The sequence below is a fragment of the Canis lupus genome, chromosome 29 (genome assembly GCF_011100685.1).
Source record: "Canis lupus familiaris isolate Mischka breed German Shepherd chromosome 29, alternate assembly UU_Cfam_GSD_1.0, whole genome shotgun sequence".
NCBI lineage: Eukaryota > Metazoa > Chordata > Mammalia > Carnivora > Canidae > Canis > Canis lupus.
In genome coordinates this window covers 34523376-34541935 of record NC_049250.1, presented here as the reverse complement: position 1 = coordinate 34541935, position 18560 = coordinate 34523376, and the positions used below count along the sequence as shown (strand labels likewise).

The following is an 18560-nucleotide window of genomic DNA, read 5'->3' as shown; positions in this document are numbered from 1 at the left end:
AGCTAAAGTTTTGTCAATTTTGTTTACCTTCTCAAAGAACCAGCTCTTAGTTTCATTTATCTTTTCTATGGTCTTTTTAGTCTCTATTTAATTTATCTATGCTTTTCTTTTATTTCCTTCCTTCTACTAACTTTGAGCTTCATTTGTTCTTCTTCTTCTACTTTCTTGAGGTATAAAGTTAGGTTGTTTTTAAAAAAAAAGTTAGGTTGCTTTTTTGAGACTTTCTTGTTTTTCAACATAGGCATGAACTTTCCTCTTAAATTATTTTTGCCTTATTCCATAAATTTTGATTTGTTAGATTTCCATTTTCATTTGTCTCAGGAATTTTTTTCTATTTCTCTTTTAATATCTTCTTTGGCCCATGGTTATTCAGTAGCATGTTGTTGAATATCCACATATTTGTGAATTTTCTGGCTTCTTTATATAATTAATTAATTTTTAGGGATGCCTGGGTGGCTCCACAGTTGAGCATCTGCCTTCAGCTCAGGGCATGATCCTGGGATCTGAGATCGAGTCCTGCATCGGGTCCCCTGAGGGGAAGCTGCTTCTTCCTCTGCCTATGTCTCTGCCTGTCTCTCATTCTCTCTCTCTCTCTCTTTCTGTGTGAATAAATAAATAAATCTGTAAAAAATATTTTTTTTAAGTTTCATACCACTGTGATCAGAAAACATGCTTGCTATGATTTGAATCTTAAAATCATTAAGACTTCTTCTGTGCCCTAACATATGATCTTGGGCAGCATTCCATGTGCACTTAAGAAAAATATATATTCCATTGCTTTTGGATGAAATGGTCTTTAAGTATTTTACTGTTAAGTCCATCCTATCTAACATGTCATTTAAGGCATTTATGTCATTTAAGATGTTTCCTTATTGATTTTCTATCTGGATTATCTGTCCATTGATATAAGTTGGGTATTAAAGTTCCTTATTACTATATTGCAGTCTGTTTCTCCACAGTAGTTTTCTTAGTCATGCAACTAAGACCCTTGACTGAAACAGTTGTTGGCAATAGAAGCTTAGTGACATAGGAGAATTGGGAATGATTTATATGCCCTAGTTATACAATGAATGGTGAAAATTATTTTAAAGAGATATATGTTTGATATCTAATGGAAGATGGAAGCAAAACAATCAAATCATCACCTACATTACCTGGAATAAGGTACAACTAAAGGCAAGGCTTCAGAAGACCCAGTTGCTACTGCTACATAGCTGTGTGAAAGACACGAGGACATTGAAGACTATAAGCTAAAGTTATCACTTCTAATAATATGAAAGCTTAAGGAATTAAAATTTTAATTATAAGTTAAATTCATATTTTCTTGGCTTAGGCATTTACTGAAAACTAAGGACTGCCTATGAATTTCTTAACTTTTGCAGCCACAGATTTGAGTGAACTAAAATAAAACCCTCATTGAGACAAACTGCCAAACTTCAATATCCATTAATTCACAGCTTCATTAGATATATTACCTAAAAAGGAGGGTTTGGGTTGGTGAAGAACAGAACTATAGTCGTTGAAATTGGAGGATTTATAATATTCAGAGTATTCTCAAATTTCCACTCTGCTGTGAGCTTCTCCCCTCCACCCACCTTAATTGTCTCCAGGTCTAAAAGCCAGAGTCATATTTTAACATGCCCTGAGGAGAAATTAATTATAATGTCAAACACAGCAGAAAACAGCTTACATACCAATGTTATAAAATTTAGCTACTTTATGCATCCAAGTTCTGGGGAATTTGTATGAGAATGGATTCTGAAGGTGCCACACCAACGAGAGAATAACATATTTTTTAATTGGCTAAATTTAGCAAGATGGTTTAATTACTAGAGGTTCTGTAACAAATGAACTAGGTCAAGCAGCAGGGAGTATTGTACAACTGGAATCAAAACTGGTTCACATAATTGATGATGAAATGCCAAAAATTCCTTGATATGAGAAAGAAGAAGGACCTAAATACTTAGTGAGATGGAATGTTGGACTGGATATATCACATGTAACTCACTCAACCACACCCAATCATATTCCCAGATGAGGGTCCAGAAGGCAGTCTCTGGATAGAGACAGGAGCATCATCCACTTTGACAGAACTTCTTAGTCGGAAAGCTAATAAGAGAAACTATAGATGGAAAGAGTTTACCATTTCAGTGATGATTCTATTACTATTTCAGTGATAGATTCCAAGAATGGAAAAGCCCAAGTAACAATAATTGATCACTAGAGGCATAAGGAGTGTGTGCTTACCATTAAAATCAGTGGATCTGGGAATCCCTCGGTGGCTCAGGGGTTTAGTGCCTGCCTTAGGCCTGGGGCGTGATCCTGGAATCCCGGGATTGAGCCCCACATTGGGCTCCCTGCATGGAGCCTACTTCTCCCTCTGCCTGTATCTCTGCCTCACTCTCTCTGTGTCTCTCTGTCTCTCATGAATAAATAAATAAAATATTTTTAAAATAAAAGTAATAAAATAAATAAATAAAATCAGTGGATCTTTGGAGGTAGTCATAAACGCCCCTGAGACCAAAATAAAGAGCATCCCATAAAGTTCTATCTGAAGTACAGAAGTGATAAAAATAATAAATCTGGTGAACAAAGGCACTGAAACCTCATTAGAGATCTAGAGCTTTCTCTGTTGACCTGAATCCGTTATCAGACCTGCATAGTTCACAGAGTCAACATCTATTGAAATAAAAATGAAGCATCTGATTACCCTTGAGGAAGAACCTTTCAATATTATCACAATTGTGACAGTGAATCTTTCCCTTTCCCTTTCCATTTTCTAGGATAAACATGTTCCAAAGTAAGATAAAGAGCCAGTCTTTTCATAGATATTGTTAACACTGACTTTGCACTAACTCTAATTCCCAGGGATCAAATAGGCAACTCTGGTCTTCTAGGCAGTTGTCTTATGGAGACAGATTTTGATTCAAGGTAGCCCCAAAAGCATCCCAACATATACTATGGTTGGATAAATTTGGATATTACCTTTAGTATCTAGTAGTCTTTTCTTGGGTATCCATCCAAGTGAAGACTGATTGTAATGAGTAGGACCCAGTGGAAGTTCCCAAAATACCCTATACATACAAAAATTAAAACTGTATCTCTGGAATAATGCATTAAAAATTTTAGAGCCATCATCAGAGATTTGAAAAATTCAAAGCATAACTATTTAATACTCTGCATTAGCCAGTGAAGAATAGGAATGGGTTTTGGAGAATGATGGTGGATTTCCATGACGATAATCAGATGATGATTTAAACTGTCATGGGTTTTCCAGATGTATTCTCTGTATTGGAATAAACTTTACAGTCCCTGTCACTTAACTTTCAGGTTGTGATCTAATAGATGATTTTTGTTTGTTTGTTTATTCCAATTAGTACAGGATCTCAGTTTCATTTGTCCCACTTGGCAAGAATAGCAGTATACCTTTGCCATATTGCCATCATGGTATGTCAAAACTGTGTTATAATTTAGTTTGAAGGGAAATAAATCATCCTTACCCTTACTGAGAATTCTTGCTTGCCAAGTACACCGATGAGAACAGCCAGGAGACACAGATGCATACATGTCAACATATGGGACACGGATATGGGACAAAGAGGTCGGCTCTATTCAAATGAATTTCTAGATGTCTATTCAGGGCACACCAGAATATTCTCTATAAATTAATAATAATAAATTATTAATAAGTTCCTATACCTTACAGACACTACAACCAAGGAAAAGGCAATGTATTACTGTAGATGTCTCCTTAACCCATTTACTCAATAATCTAAGGCTGCTAAATTTGAGTAGGGCTTAGAGAAAGAGGTATTTGTCTAGAGTGTAAACAATCTGCTATCTGGCTATGATTACCCAGTGCATCTTCTTACGTTCAAACTGTCTTTAGAAGATTCAACATATAGCAAGCTACGATAAGAGAAATCTTCAGAGCTCCGTAACAAGAATTATGCACTTTTAATCAAGTAACTATTATCATTTTGAAAAATAATTGACTTATTACTGTGCTGTATTAGATATTAAACCACCAACCGCAAGTGTTGGCACTTCCCATGAACTGATTATCTGATGTATCGTGCCAAAAAGTTGAGCACATCAGCACGACTTCCATTATCAAGTGGTCCAAGAAGGTCATGAATACACAAGTTGCATGCAACAGTAATGCACATTCCCAATTTACCAATACTTGGTGCAAAATCATCCCTCCTTCAAGTGACAGCAGCAAGCAGGAAGAAAAATGTCCAGCTTGTTGAATGGGTTACTGGAAATGCTGGCACCAGCAGAAGAGGACTGTTATAGGGTAAAAGTCCAACTCAGGAGTGACTCTGAAGGAGAGTGAGGAAAAGAAATTCTTCCAGGGGTAAATTTTCACTTTGCTAGAAGAGAAATGGTCTGAAGTGTCTACACTGCTGCCTGGACTGTGGCTAATCATGTCCCTGGATGATCTGGGAGTTGAAGGGGACAAGATTGGAATCACAGGAGCCAATTTGTCAGTGGACAGTCTTCGTTGTCTCAGTTTTTAGAAACATAGTCATTTCCACAAGAATGCTTTCTCCTTATTAAAGTGAATATTTAACTAGTGGTGTTGCTCATGGTTTGAATTTTTTCACCATAAAATATGATATTTCAGATGTAAGAACTTTTTTTTTTTCTGAACAATGTAAAAGATGTGACATTGTAATCTGGCTTGTTAGTGGATATCCAAGTTTTTAAACTGGAAGCAAAGCTACTAAAATGTTTCAACTAATAGTACCACTTTCACTTTTTCTCACTTTCCCTGAGGGAGGTAGTGTGGTGTGGTGAGTAGAGCTGGATAGGAGGCCAGTAAATCACTAACTAAATTTTGGGAAACAGGCACGTCATCTCCCTGATTCATTTGTTCTCCATCTATACAAAATTATTTTTTTACTAGTCCTTTTCTGTTCCAGGATCCTACAGATGACTGAAATGAGTGGATTATTAAGAAGACAAGGCTTCATGAAAAACAAACATTTATATGAGAACATGCATAAGCTGCTATTATGACAATTCTTTTGGGGGCTGTTTTGGAGTAAAATAGTTTCGTCTCTTAAATCACACATTTTAGATATTGATTTCACATCATATTTCCTTAAATACAGTAGTGCAGTGTTTCTCAAGGATTGCTAATTTTCATGAATGTTTAAGGCCCTGAGTGGCCATGGATTCCTGAGTTCCACCTCAGGCTTGCTGAATTAAATTTAAGAAACACTTCAGATATTTTTGATGTTTGGCCAAAGTTTAGAAACATTTGCTATTGCTGGCTAATCCTTTCCTGAGAATATTAATTGCTTAGCCAACAAAAATTGGAACTTTCCTGGGAGCAGGGGCCATGTGACACAGCCCTATTATTTCCCACAATGTCAAGCCAAAAGTTTCAGGGCACAATAGATAGTATATATGTGTGTACATAGCTGGTGGGGTGCTTTTAATTCAATGAACAAGGGTTGTAGAATGAAAAGGTGATCCAAAGTGTATCTCTTCTAAATAAAAGAAGACTTCTTTTTTTTTCTTTTTTTTTAAATATAGATTTGACAGCTGGAACTGTTCCAATTTGAATTTGTTTGTGGTTGTGAATTATTCAATACACTGACAGTGATGTTTGATTTGAAACTCATTCATTCCTTCACCAGTCGCATGCGAAACACCTCCTAAAGAGCATTTTTAATTGCCCAGATGTTTGTGTGAAATTACTGCCATTAATCACGGTATTGATTATGCTTCTCCTGTTTTCCGGCAGTCTTCTATTTTTAAACAGTCCCCTGAAGTGACATACGGAAGCATCCTTGTTATCCATGACTTTCTAGTTTGCAATATAATTGATAGATGAAAAATTCATTGTGAGTCATTTAAATCTGCTGCGTGTGTTGAAAAGGTAGTTATTTTTGCCACTTCCTGTTTGCCACAAAGCATGTTCTATGCTGCAGTTTCAACAACTGGGCCACTCTTTCTCCAGTCAGCCTGTCCCTGCACAGAGGATTGGCCTTAGGCACAACTGTCTAGTATGCAAAATTGTTAGGCTCTCTCCCAGCTCACTTGCCAGCACACCTCCTCACCCTGCCCCTGCCTCCTGCCTTTCCAACTATAGGCTTAAACGTTGCATTCCGTTTCAAAGTTCTCAGCTATCAACCAGCTTAGCTTAAAATGAGAAAGTCTGTAGATCTCTCTAAGAGATATCTCTTGCCCATATCTACATTTGGGCAATTAATACACATTTAACCTCAAAACCAGAACACACGTATGGAATAAAAGTTTTGAAAATCACTTTTTAAAAATTCTAGCACTTATTAAGAACCGTCTTTCAAGGCAATGAAATTGCTTTTATTTTGGCGTAGGACGCGTTATCAGGTAGTGCTTAATGTTGTCATTCTAAGCCTCACTTCCTTAGTTGTAAAATAAAATTACCAAACTGGTTATAGCAAAGTCACTTTGGAGTAACTGGAGGAGAGCCAGCACATGCATGCAAGCCCATAACTGCCCCATGTGTCTTTCTATCCCCGCCTTTATTTTGTATCTTAAGGGGTTATACATCCAAGTTCCTTCCACCAGCCCCCCAACTGATGGCTACTTCTTATGTACCCTGATGGCACATTCCACTCTAAAAAGGATAGACCCATACATCTCTGGAAGCAGGTTCAGAGCTATTTGGGTGGAAAATTCCAGATCCCAAGTGCCAAGCATGTGTGTGTGTGTGCCATCTCTGGATTGGTACATTGGCCCAGTCCTGGGGACTCTATACCTTGTGAAGAGAACTATAGCCAAAAGAGCTCAAAAAGTAGGAGCCACTTCGTGCAGAGACCTACTGCCCAGGCAGAAGAATAAGACTGGGTATGGCTAAAGGACTATTCTGTTCCACTCTAACCTGAACGCTCTTATACTTTTACTATTGTGTTATTCTATGTTGTCCACTGATCCAGTTCTTGGTTGATTCTGTGGTCATAATGGATATAACCAAATAGTCTTTTGCTTGTCCTAGAACTTTTAAGATCTCTCTTTCTCTTTGCAAATGTTAATAGTTTCATCTTATATATCCTGTATGTTGATATCACACAGGACTTCCTATTTTCTATGCTACAGTTCCATGAGATGCTTGGGACACAGATTTATAAGCTCTGTAAAATGCCTGCTACAAGTCAGATATCAGAATAATTTTTCTGTCTGTTGTTCATTGTGATGGTGGGAAGGGTTTATATGAAAGTGCGGACTGTAAAAGAACAACGCCTATGTTGCCTGCTAAGCAAAATTCTTCTCCATGCAGAAATCATTGTCTGATATATCTTGTGTTTCACAATCAGATGTTTTTCTGCTTCTTTCTCTCTGTAGTTTTGCAACTTAACCATTCCAAGACCACTTGTCTGAATCACATTTATAAATTAAACACCGCTGTTAATTCCACTGTTAATGAAATTATCTTTAAGGCTCTATCTACTCTGACCATACCATCTGCCTGAAGCAAAAATATTTTTTAAGGAAAGATAATGAATACATTTTACAGAGGAGAGTATTTCTAATTAAAGAGAAACTAAACTGATCTCTGACTCTCATACTTAGAAACAGTTCTTATCTTAAAAATTAAATTCCTTAAAAAAAAATTCCTTAAAAATATTTAAAATATTAATCAGAAGGGAAAAAAAACAAAAAAAGTTGTAAAAAGTAGTGGCTTATTCGTAGACTTCTACTTACAGAAACTAGTGAAGCAGTAACTACGTTGGCTTTTATTTTCACAGTGTATGATGTAGTATTATGATTAATATTAATAAGAAGAGCTATTGATACTTCAATCTTACGGATTTTGCTAAAAACAAGGAGTGGCCATACTTTTGATATCTAATATTATAAACATCAGAATAACATTTCTCTGTTGCTCACTGTGGTGATGGGAAGGGTTAATGTACAGTAGTACTCTAGCTTCAGGACTGGTAGTGAACAAAACTGTGGGTTTCTTTCTTTAACAACCTTCTTTAATCAATTTCAACTTGAATTTTCTGTCCTTGTAGCCTTTATTTCCCCAGAGTTCTCCAAGAAGGCTTTGCCACTGTTGGACTCAAATACACACTTGTAACAAGCTCTTAAGCAAATAAAGCTAATAGTTAGGAAAAGCTTCTGAAATCTGGATGTAAATACTGAGTTGTGTTGATAATTTGTGCAATTAGAGCAATATCAAGAGGAGGATTCCAGGCACCTTAGAGACGCTCCAGAAGTCCTACAAATATGGTGCATGTATTGGAGGGAAACTGATGAATGTTCCATGCTTATTCCTGATTTTCAGTCTTTCAAGGATTTAAAGAAACAGTAAGCCACAAACGCTGCTTCATTATCTCCTCACAAACTGCTTATTAATTACAAACGGAAAACAATGACTTCCAAGTAAAGAAACCTGGTGGAGGGACACCTGGGTGGCTCAGGGGTTGAGTGTCTGCTTTTGGCTCAGGGCGTGATCCCAGGGTCCCGGTATCCAGTCCTACATGGGTCTCCCAGCATGTAGCTTGCTTCTCCTCCCTCTGCCTATGTCTCTGCCTCTCTCTGTGTGTCCCTCTTGGATAAATAAATAAAATCTTAAAAAAAAAAAAAAAAAGCAACGTGGAGGATTCCACAATAACAAAATGATAAAGTTAACATTACCAACATCAAGAAAACATTGCATGCTTTCTAGTAGGATGCACTAAGGAAGAAGAGCATCATGGTCTTTTGGCCAACAATACATAACCTCAACCTAATGATGCGGAAATACAAAAAATCCCAAACCAGGGGATCCTCTACAAAATAACTGGCTTGCGTTCAATAATGTCAATATCAAGCAAAACAAAGAAAAGCTAAAAAAAAATTATTTCCAGTTGCAGTGACTTATCCTGGACTAAGAAAAATAATAACTATAAAGTATTTTACTGGGACATTTGACAACATTTCAGTATGAGCTATGAATTTGAAAAAAAAATTTCATATCATTTTTAAATTCCCTAGTTTTGATAATTTGTCAAAGAGAATACACTTTTACTTAGGAAATACATAATAAAGTACTTACAAGTAAAGGGGCACTGTCCTTCCACCTAACTCTCAAAAAGTTCAGAAAGAAAGAGCAAAACAGAGAGAAAACTGATGGGCAAGCAAATGGGGCAAAACGTAAACATTTGTGAATCTTTTTTTTTTTTTTTTAACATTTGTGAATCTTGATAAAAGGTACATAGTTGTTTCTTATATTATTTTTGACATTTTCCTGCAAGACTGAAATTATATTAAAATGTAAGGGGTAGTAAAAAAGAAAGGCAGGGAGGAAGGAAGGTGGGAGGGAGGGAGGTTGGCTGTGGCCTTTAAGGTAGAATGGGTTTCCTCTGGCTCCGTAGTTTGCAATTTCTAGAATGAAGAGGTAAGGGATGAATGGGTGGGACTTTTACATGAACATCCACACAAATTTATTCCTGCGGGGCTTGTTACTAGATTTGGTGTTACTCTGCTGCTGTAATACTCTTCACCTATGACCCTCAAAATACAATAAAATACAGGTTACTTCTGGGGGCACCGAGGAAATGTTAAATTGACCCAGTTGTTGGTATATACTTACCATTTGCAACTCTATTAAATTGGAATATACCTTTTTGTTGCAATGTTATGATGCTGCATATTATCTATATGTTTTAAAAATAAAGAAGATTTCAGAGCTAAAATGGCTATAAAACATTTCTAACCACAGCTAACCTAGCAACCACCAATTTTTGATCTGCTGTATGACTGGTTAGTTGAAACAGTCAAGTATTCATTTGAGAAGGAAAATTTCTTTTTACTGTTGAGAAAATTAAGTGATAATTATTCAAATAGTAAACATGAAAAGGATGTAATAGAATAAAACCCCCAATGGCCTTTGAAAGTCTAAATTGGAAAATGCATTCTTAAAGCAATTTTAATTAAAGCAATTGAATTTAAGTAGTTGAGATAAACAAGGAATTGGAAGCCCTAAACCTTAATTTATCACTTTGATAGGGCAGATTATAGGAACTGTATTTTAAATGTAGGTCTCCATTGGTTTGAGCTACAGAACTCCATCAGATACTGCGCTGCCAGGCACACTCCTGATCTTTCATTTAATTGTCTTCTTGCCTACTTGATTAAATAAAGATTAGTGTTTATTATCTTCACAGTATTTTTACAAGCTTTAACAAATGAAGCCAAACAGCTTTTCTGTGAGGTGGGCAAGCCCAATGCTTTCCTCTCATTTATAGATAGAGAAATAGAAGACTCAAGGTTTCAAGCATAATAGGAAGAGGGAAAGGTAGAAGGTCATACATGGCAGCTTCTACCTAGGTCCTTGAACCATTTCTAGTATGTCCCATCTGTTGATCACAAAAAAAAAAAAACAAAAACAAACAAACAAAAAAAACCCTTCAGATATTTTAGCAGTTGTTGTGATTATATGGCACTTGTGAGAAGATTAAGCCTTCTAGTTTTCCTTATTTCTTTTAAACAGTTCACCAGAGAAGGAGGGAAAAGATTGTTTCGTAGTAACCACTTATATTAGTTTTCTATTGCCACTGTGACAAGTTACCCATAAACAGTGGCTTAAAAAAAAAAAGCCACAAATTTATTCTCTTACAGTACTGGAAGTCAGAAGTCCTAAAATCAAGATGTCAGCTGGGCTGGTTCCTTCTACAGGCTCTAAAGCAAAATTAATTTCTTTGCTTTGCAAGCTTCTAGGGGCCGCCTGCATTCCTTGGCTCATGGATCCTTCCTGCATTTTCAACACTAGCCTCTTAACATGGTCATAACTCTTTCATTGACTCTACCCCTGCTGCTCCCCTCTTGTGATTATCTGCTCCACTGGGATAATTCAGGATTTTCTCTCCCATCTAAAGATTCTTAACTTATCACAACTGCAAATATGCTTTTACCTATATAAGGTAACACATTGACAGGTCCGGGGACTAGAATATGGGAATCTTTGGGTGGTCATTTTTCAGTCTAGCATTCCTCTGAAAATGTATGTAGGGAGGAAGGTAACTGATATCCATGTTTTCTTCCCTTTATAATCTTTGGGTTAGAATTCCTGAGGTCACAGGTGGCTACTGAGACAAAAATGTTAACCCCAAGCTCACACCTCAGCTGGAATGGAGAACTAGGGAAGCAATATATATATAGTCAGAGTGGAGGCTTTGTAATAAATTTGGATTCTAACCCTATATGGTACTAGACGCAAGTGTCTGGTTGATGAATGAGCAGGCAAGTTAAAACAAAACAACAAAAAGATACTATCTTACATCAATTCTCCAAATCTCTTGCACCTATTTTTTCTTTACAAATTTGCTTCACACTGCGTCCTAAAACATCTTTTCCTCTGGCCCAAGAAATTTCCTGTTGACATACTACCTGAAACACATTGAAAAGTCACTGTTACAGATTATGTACCCAGAGGAAGAAAATATCCCCTTTATCTCATTTTTCACTCCCTCCTAACTGAAGTTTCTACTACTTGTCTTGACTTGGCCATTTACCAAGAAAGAGGCCTTAAGCAAGCCATACAATTGTCTGAGCCTCAATTTTCTTATTTCTAAAATGGGCACAATAATCCTTACTTCTGTTGGAAGAAAACTTTTTCCTTTACCCTTCAAAGTTCTTTTGACTGTTCTAAGAATTAAATTGACGTGAGACCAACAAACAGAAGAAAATCAAGTTTAATTCCATACACATAGGCGTTCCCAAAGAATATGAGGCCCATAGGCAGCCAGGCAATTGAGGCTTATATGCCATCCAGAGCTAAGGGGACTGAGATAAGAATCTGGGACTTCAAATGAAATGAAGATAATACACAGAAAAATGAAAAAGAGTAAATGGTAAACAAATGTTTGCTGGAAGGAATTTTAATAGACTTTGCTAAGTTTCTCCCTTTCTACCACACCAGGTTCATATTATACTACACTTATCTATGATGATACCTACCCTCTAAACTTTTTTAGGCAGCTAAAGGGAAGGTCAGTTTCTTCCTGAGTCTTCTGTTTCTTAAAAATAATCAGCCTAAAACAATCCACATGCCTAAGAGACATATTTTGCAAATTCTCCCCCTACACTTCAATAGAATATTGTGAGCTTTTAGTGAAATCATGTGTGAAGACCAGCTGGCACATACTAAATGGTAGGTAAAAAAACAAAAATAAATCCAAAAACCTTGGAGTATATTCCTCTCAAGAAATCCATTCCTCAAATTCCATTTTAAGCAAACACTTTTAGGTTATTCAGCCTACCTACATGAAGATTATATGACAATAAAACCAATAGGGGTAAGGATATAAAAATCTTCTCTTTTAATAAATAAATATATGTTACATACATATTTAATAAATAAATACTATATCCCACTAGGTACTATAGTATAAATACTAGGCACGGTTCTCCCGATGTGCAGTTTCAGAGAAGGTAAGAGACTAACATAACTTGAAAAGGGCAATGATCAAGAGGAACAAATTAGTTACAAGTAGATGAAGCAGACAGCCTCTTCTTTTTGACATCTGTGGAATCTGGTGGTAAAAACAAATTGGACAGCGGCACAAATGATACCAATTCCTGAGTAAGTAAACATACTTGACGAAGAACTTGCATCCTTTATTCCTTTGTTTTTAAGGCCCTGGACAGATAAGAAAGAACTGCTTCTCAGGCAAGACCAGAGAAACTACAGGTAAAATACCAGTCCAACAATATCAGCACAAAATCTTTTTTTTTTTTCTTCTTTTTAGCACAAAATCATTTTTATTCAGTCAAATTAGACCGATGTCCTGGTTGACTGCCCATGAAAGCAGTAGTATTTTCTTAAACTAATTATACCATTTCCTTAAAAGTCTGAACTTTATCCGACCTCCTCTCTAGATGATAGACCCTGTTCTAACCAAACTGCTTCATTGGGTACTTTGCTATTCAGGGGAAAGGATAAGGAGCCAGTCCCTTGTAGTTAAGCCCTTTGTTCTTTATTTCCTCTCCTATCAAGTATCAACTGTCTCCACCTAGTTCCTCCACACTTGAATATTCCACAAACTAAAGTCTAAGTAATCCCCAAACCACCACAAAAAAACTCAGTCAAGAAAGCAAAAGTTAAAAAAAAAAAAAGAAAAGAAAAAGAAAAAGAAAGCAAATGTTCAGAGGGAAAAAAAGAGAAGAGTGGGTGTGTGTTGGACTCTTTTTTTCCTAATGAGTTTCAAGCATGTTCCATGTGTCACTTTCATATCCTATTAGTGCAGACTGGTATATGATTTATAGTCTTGTATTACTTTTAGTAAAATTCCACTGAAACAGAACAATTCAAGTGTCCTCCAGAGTTGTTTATAATAGGATTTTATCTCTATTAGAAAGAAAACAGCACTAGTTCCAGCTGTTCTTGCTTTGGATAAAATTCACTTTTCATCAGTAGAATGTATAAAGTTTAGTTTGACAGCTGGCTTCATATAGTTAAATGCTATTTCATGTTATTCAGTTTAAATTTTCTCTCATAATGCTAGGAACAGATAAGATGAGACCCAGGTGCTGAATGGCATATTTTTTAGTTCTGATAGAATAGGCTTTGTCAACAAAGTTGGAAAAGTGAAAGAATAATTAAAGCAGAACTGCTAAGAAAATTTATTTGAATGAAATCTAAAGAATATAGCCTGGTATTTTCACGAGTTTTGCCAAAAGTATAAAGGAAAATAATAGAAATTGGTCCTGTCAGCAGAACTATACATTATAGAAAATAAAACAGCTACTGAAGAAAAATCACAACAAAATGAAAATGTAATATTTATGCTCTTTTCATGTCTCCTTCCTTATCAAAAATCTCTCAAAATAAAAAAAAAATCCAAACTATCTATGGCTCATCAGCATTCTTGACTTAGGAGACATAAACTAGGAGGTTTTACAGTTCTCTGGATTTCAGTGAAGGAGGTAACCAACTAACCATGTAGTCATCAAATAACTCCTCATGGTAAAACAAACATCTAATTTCTAGGACACTTCATTTGTGAACTAGACCATGATTTCAATACTATATGCAAACAGAGGTATTAAAGTTGCTTATTTTTTATCATGACAGCAGGTAGAACCATCTCCCACAAAAGTCATACAATCTAGTGCATCATCTTTATGGATGGAAAATGGTGTACACTTAGAGCACTGGACTTGGAAAATGTACTAGGGACTCTTGTTAGCTTAGCTGGGCAAGCCAGGCCATTGGCCATAGAAAAGTCGGGATACAGGCCGCCAGCTCTCCAAGCCAGGCACACATCAGCTGGTCCATAGGCTTGAAGTAAATTTATCAGGCGGTATTTTTAAGCCTTAAAAATTTCATTATTTTTCCTGGCATGTTTAATTTCAAACCTCATCTATTTTCTCACCTCTTCATACAGCATGCTGAAAGTTGCCAAAATATCTCTCCCGAATATAGACATCCTGGAACAGGGAGGTGACTAGACACTGCATCATCTTTGGAAGCTCTCAGCTAACCTATGAAAGCAGCCTTTCACTATTTCTCCACTGCAGTTATTTCCCATTTAATATAGTCTAAGTAGTGAGGTGCACAAGGGGTACATGTATGTGTGTGTTTGTAACGGTCATCTCTTTACTACTTTGGTCATAAACAACAAAGTGTGTTGGATAATTGAACAGATTATTCAGGAAGATTCTAAAGCATTAAGAAATTAAATATTTAAATAATATATTTCTTTCTTGTAATAATAAATAGCTCCATTATATCTACCATGTGTAAAGCTCAGTCAAAGGCTATCTAAAACATGAAACTAACTGAAGCATCTGGTGATATATTCCTAACCTAGCAAGGGTGGTGGCGTGGTGGTGGCAGGACATAGGGTCATATAAATAAGCGTAGACAAACTATAGTTAATAAACAACATAGCTAACATTTTAGGGCAGTTACTGTGCGCTGGGCACTGGTATCACAAACTCTACATTTATTTTTTCTTCATACTTTCATGAAATAGCGTATAAGAAAAACCACCTGGTTTTCCATCTCCTGTGTCTTGTGTGTCTCCTTTCCTTTCACACTACTACCACGGGCACATAGGATGCTTCTGGTCACCAAATGTGCAGAGGTTTTTCCTCACACCAAGCAATTCTCTGTGACACCAGCTCAGTGGCATACAATTCAACTCAATTCTGATACTATTTCCCCAGAGGTGGCATCATGAGATCCCACAGATTAAGGGCTCAGTCCCTCAAAATTGTCTCCCCCCCAGCCCCAAACTCAGAGGGCAGTCTCTAGTTGTCACCTGTGCTTCTGATGAATCTACTATAGATGGAAGGTTCCAATGATCCCCTTGTTGGGTTTGATTAATTTGCTAGAGTGGCTCACAGAACTCAGGGGAAACATGTTTACCGGTGCAGGATCATCTGTCCCTGTGGAGCTGTGGTGTGTGTCACCCTCCCTATGTAGATATGTTTGCCATCCCGGAACCTCTCCAAAACCCCTGCCATTGTGATTTTATATAGGCTCCCTCACATAGGCATAATCAATTCATTAACTCCATTTCCAGCTCCTATCCCCTTTCTGGAGGATGGGAAGTGGGGATGAAAATTCCAAGCTTCTAGTCATGGCTTGATCCTTCTGGTGATCAGCCCCTATCCAGCAGCCATCTAGGAGCCCGCCCAGAGTTGCCTCGATAGAACAAAAGATGCTCCTAGTGCTCTTATCATTTAGAAGTTTACAAAGGTTTTAGGAGCTCTGTGTCAGGAACTGGAGACTGAGACCAATATATGTATTTCTTATTATTTCATAGACAGGCATTGTTATTGTCCTTGTTTTATGTATAAGAAAACTGAAACCCAGAGTTAAGGGATTTGCCTAACATTACACAACTAAAAGTGATTCATTCATTAAGTAATTCATCCATTCATTTATTTATCCAATCAACAAATATTTACTCTGTACTTATTATGTGCTAAACACTATTTAGGTACGAATGAGGTAGAGCAATGGGCATGACATCCAAAATCCTTGCTCTGAGGAAGCTTACATTTTAATGGGAGTAGGGTGGGAGACAAATGGAATACAGATTAGCACTTACATAATATGTCAGGAGGCAATAAATGTAAAGATGATTGAAAGAGGACAGTGCGATAGACATAATGGTTGGGATGTACTCTTTTTAGAGGGTGTCAGGGATGACCTATCTGAAAAGGAAGCATCTGAACATTTTTCACTTAGTTCAAAATTTCAATAAAAACAATGTGTACTGAGGAATATTTAGAAATATAAAAAAAACATAAAAGAAAACATAAACACTCATCAGATAAAATCCAAAGTGAAAAGTATCCATTATTCTAACATGCATATGTAACTATTACCACTGTTTTAGTGTCTGTCCCGTGAGATAATCAGAACATCAAGATCATGTTGCTTAGGCAATTTTATAGAGTGCTTTATTTTCCTCTTTTGGTTGAGTATTTTTCACTAAATATCACTAAATATTCTTATAACATATGATTTTAACACTTGCACAGTATTGAACTGCATGAACAAGCCACAGTTTATTTAATGTTTCTCTTGTATTTATCTTTTCTGTTGGATGTGTACATTACTTCAAAGTTTTCACTAATATAAATACTACTTGGATGATGACTTTTGTACGTAACATGTAGGCTTCTCTTGTTATTTACTTAGGACATATTCTTAGGTGCTGAATCCCTGGGGAAACATGAACAAAGCCAAATTTGCTTTCTAGAAAGCTCATAACTCATTTTTCCAACAATCCTGCATGAGTACCAATTTATAGCACCCTTTCTAATTGAGATTATTTAAAAGGTACTTCAGCTAATTTTATAAATGAAAAATACTGTTATAATTTACATTTGGGATATTGATCTTTTATTGAAAACCCCTAAATTCAGATTCCCAAATCTGGAAAATTATTGAGAACCCTAGTATCTGTTATAGGGAAAGCAGGTTAGTTGAAGAGACTTCTTTCCAATTCTGAAAGGAAGAGGTGATGGAAGAGTGGAAAAAACTCAGTAGGAAGAGTGATAGAAGAACTCATTTTTGGCTTAAACCTCTTCTTTCATTTATTATACTGTTACAAAATTTTTGATGCTTACCATGTGGTAAACAGTATTCTAGCTCTGAGGGGCTAAAATTCCACTAAGTAAATATATAGTCACATTCTGATAACTGCCACAAAATATTTAAACTCTTGGGATGCCTGGGTGGCTCAGTGGTTGAGCGTCTGCCTTTGGCTCAGGGCCTGATCCCAGGGTCCCAAGATCAAGTCCAACATGAGGCTCCCCGCAGGGAGCCTTCTTCTCCCTCTGCATGTCTCTGTCCCTCTCTGTCTCTCATGAATAAATAAACTCTTTTAAAAAATCTAAGCTCCACGAGCATACGGACTCCATGAAAACAGAGTTTTTGACTATTTTTGTTGAGCAGTATATCCCTAATATTAAAACAGTGCCTAGAACATAAGTACAAAAAAAAAAAAAAAAAAGAACATAAGTACACAGTGGATATTTGGTGAATGACATAATAAAATAAATAAAGCAAGTTAATAAGATAGAGCATATCTGTTGGGTGTGTGTGTGCTAACATCAGATGGTTAGAGAGGGGCTCAGTGCCAACATAATATCAGCAGATGCCTTGGTCCATAAAAGAACTGGTAAGAGGGCCAGTGTGGGCGCTTTGGAGACAGCGAGGAACACTAGAGGATGGATTATGGAGGAGGACTGGGGAGAGGGGATCATGTAAAGTCACACTTGGTCTGAGTGAGATGAAAATCCATTGAAGAGTTTTAAACAAAGGAATGACAAGATCCAACTTGCATATTAAAAGGAATACTCTTTCTTCCAGATTTTAGAGGCAGAGAACAGAAGCAAGGGTACCATTTAAGAGAGGCTGTTGCAATAATCCATGATGCAGTGACAATGCCTTGGAATAGAATATTAGCAGTGGAAACAGCAAAAAAGTGGTCAGATTCTGGGTAGACTTGGAGAATACAGCCATTAGAAGCTTCTGGCATTTAGGATGCAGTGTGAGAGTAAAATCAGAGTCAAGGGAAATTCCAAGGATTCTCGCCCAAACGACTGGAAGGACAGAGTTGTCTTTTACTTGTAAGAAGTTGTATAAAGAATGTTAAACAAAAACAAAAACAAAAAACAACAACAACAAAAAAAAGCTTTGTTTTTTTTTTTAAATAGGGAATTTAGGAATTTTTTTTTTTATTTAGGAAATTGTTTTAAGATAGGTTTAAATTGGTTTTAACAACTTTGTGAAGAAATAAACAGTATTTAATGTAATTGAAAATGCTGTAAACAGATTATTTAAAATTCTCCACTTTAGGAATTAAAGTGGATAATAAGTGAAAAACAAAAATGAGTTTATTTTTGAATTATTCAGTCATATATATGTATCTTTCTAAGAAGCTGTTCCACTAAAAATTCAGAGTAAGAGCATCACTGCCTTGGAGACTCAAATTTAGTAACATAGAAAGGTGAGGGGGCAGACTTTACTTTGCAGTAGAAAATGTAGCAGCTTTGGTGTCTTGATAGCCCTTGACTTAAAAATATGTCAAAAATGCCCGATACACGTCAGT

At 36.5% G+C, this 18560-nt stretch overlaps 1 protein-coding gene and 1 long non-coding RNA gene across 10 annotated transcripts in view; one reads left to right on the top strand and one right to left on the bottom strand.

Annotated features, from left to right (window-relative positions):
* Positions 1-5448, top strand: part of MMP16 (matrix metallopeptidase 16) — a 304449-nt gene extending 299001 nt beyond the window's left edge. The window contains exon 10 of the mRNA XM_038579701.1: positions 4929-5448. Within this exon, the coding sequence (XP_038435629.1) occupies positions 4929-4942 (14 nt within the window). The 3' untranslated portion in view covers positions 4943-5448. The remainder of the gene's footprint in view (positions 1-4928) is intronic.
* The window catches only part of LOC111093250, an 80036-nt gene that overhangs the window by 56859 nt on the left and 4617 nt on the right, over positions 1-18560 (bottom strand). For 7 of the 9 annotated variants that reach the window (XR_005381204.1, XR_005381197.1, XR_005381199.1 and 4 more), the window contains exon 2: positions 3501-3658. The exons of the other annotated variants lie outside the window; for them this stretch is intronic. This is a non-coding gene — a long non-coding RNA (uncharacterized LOC111093250). The remainder of the gene's footprint in view (positions 1-3500; positions 3659-18560) is intronic. 9 annotated transcript variants of the gene reach the window in all.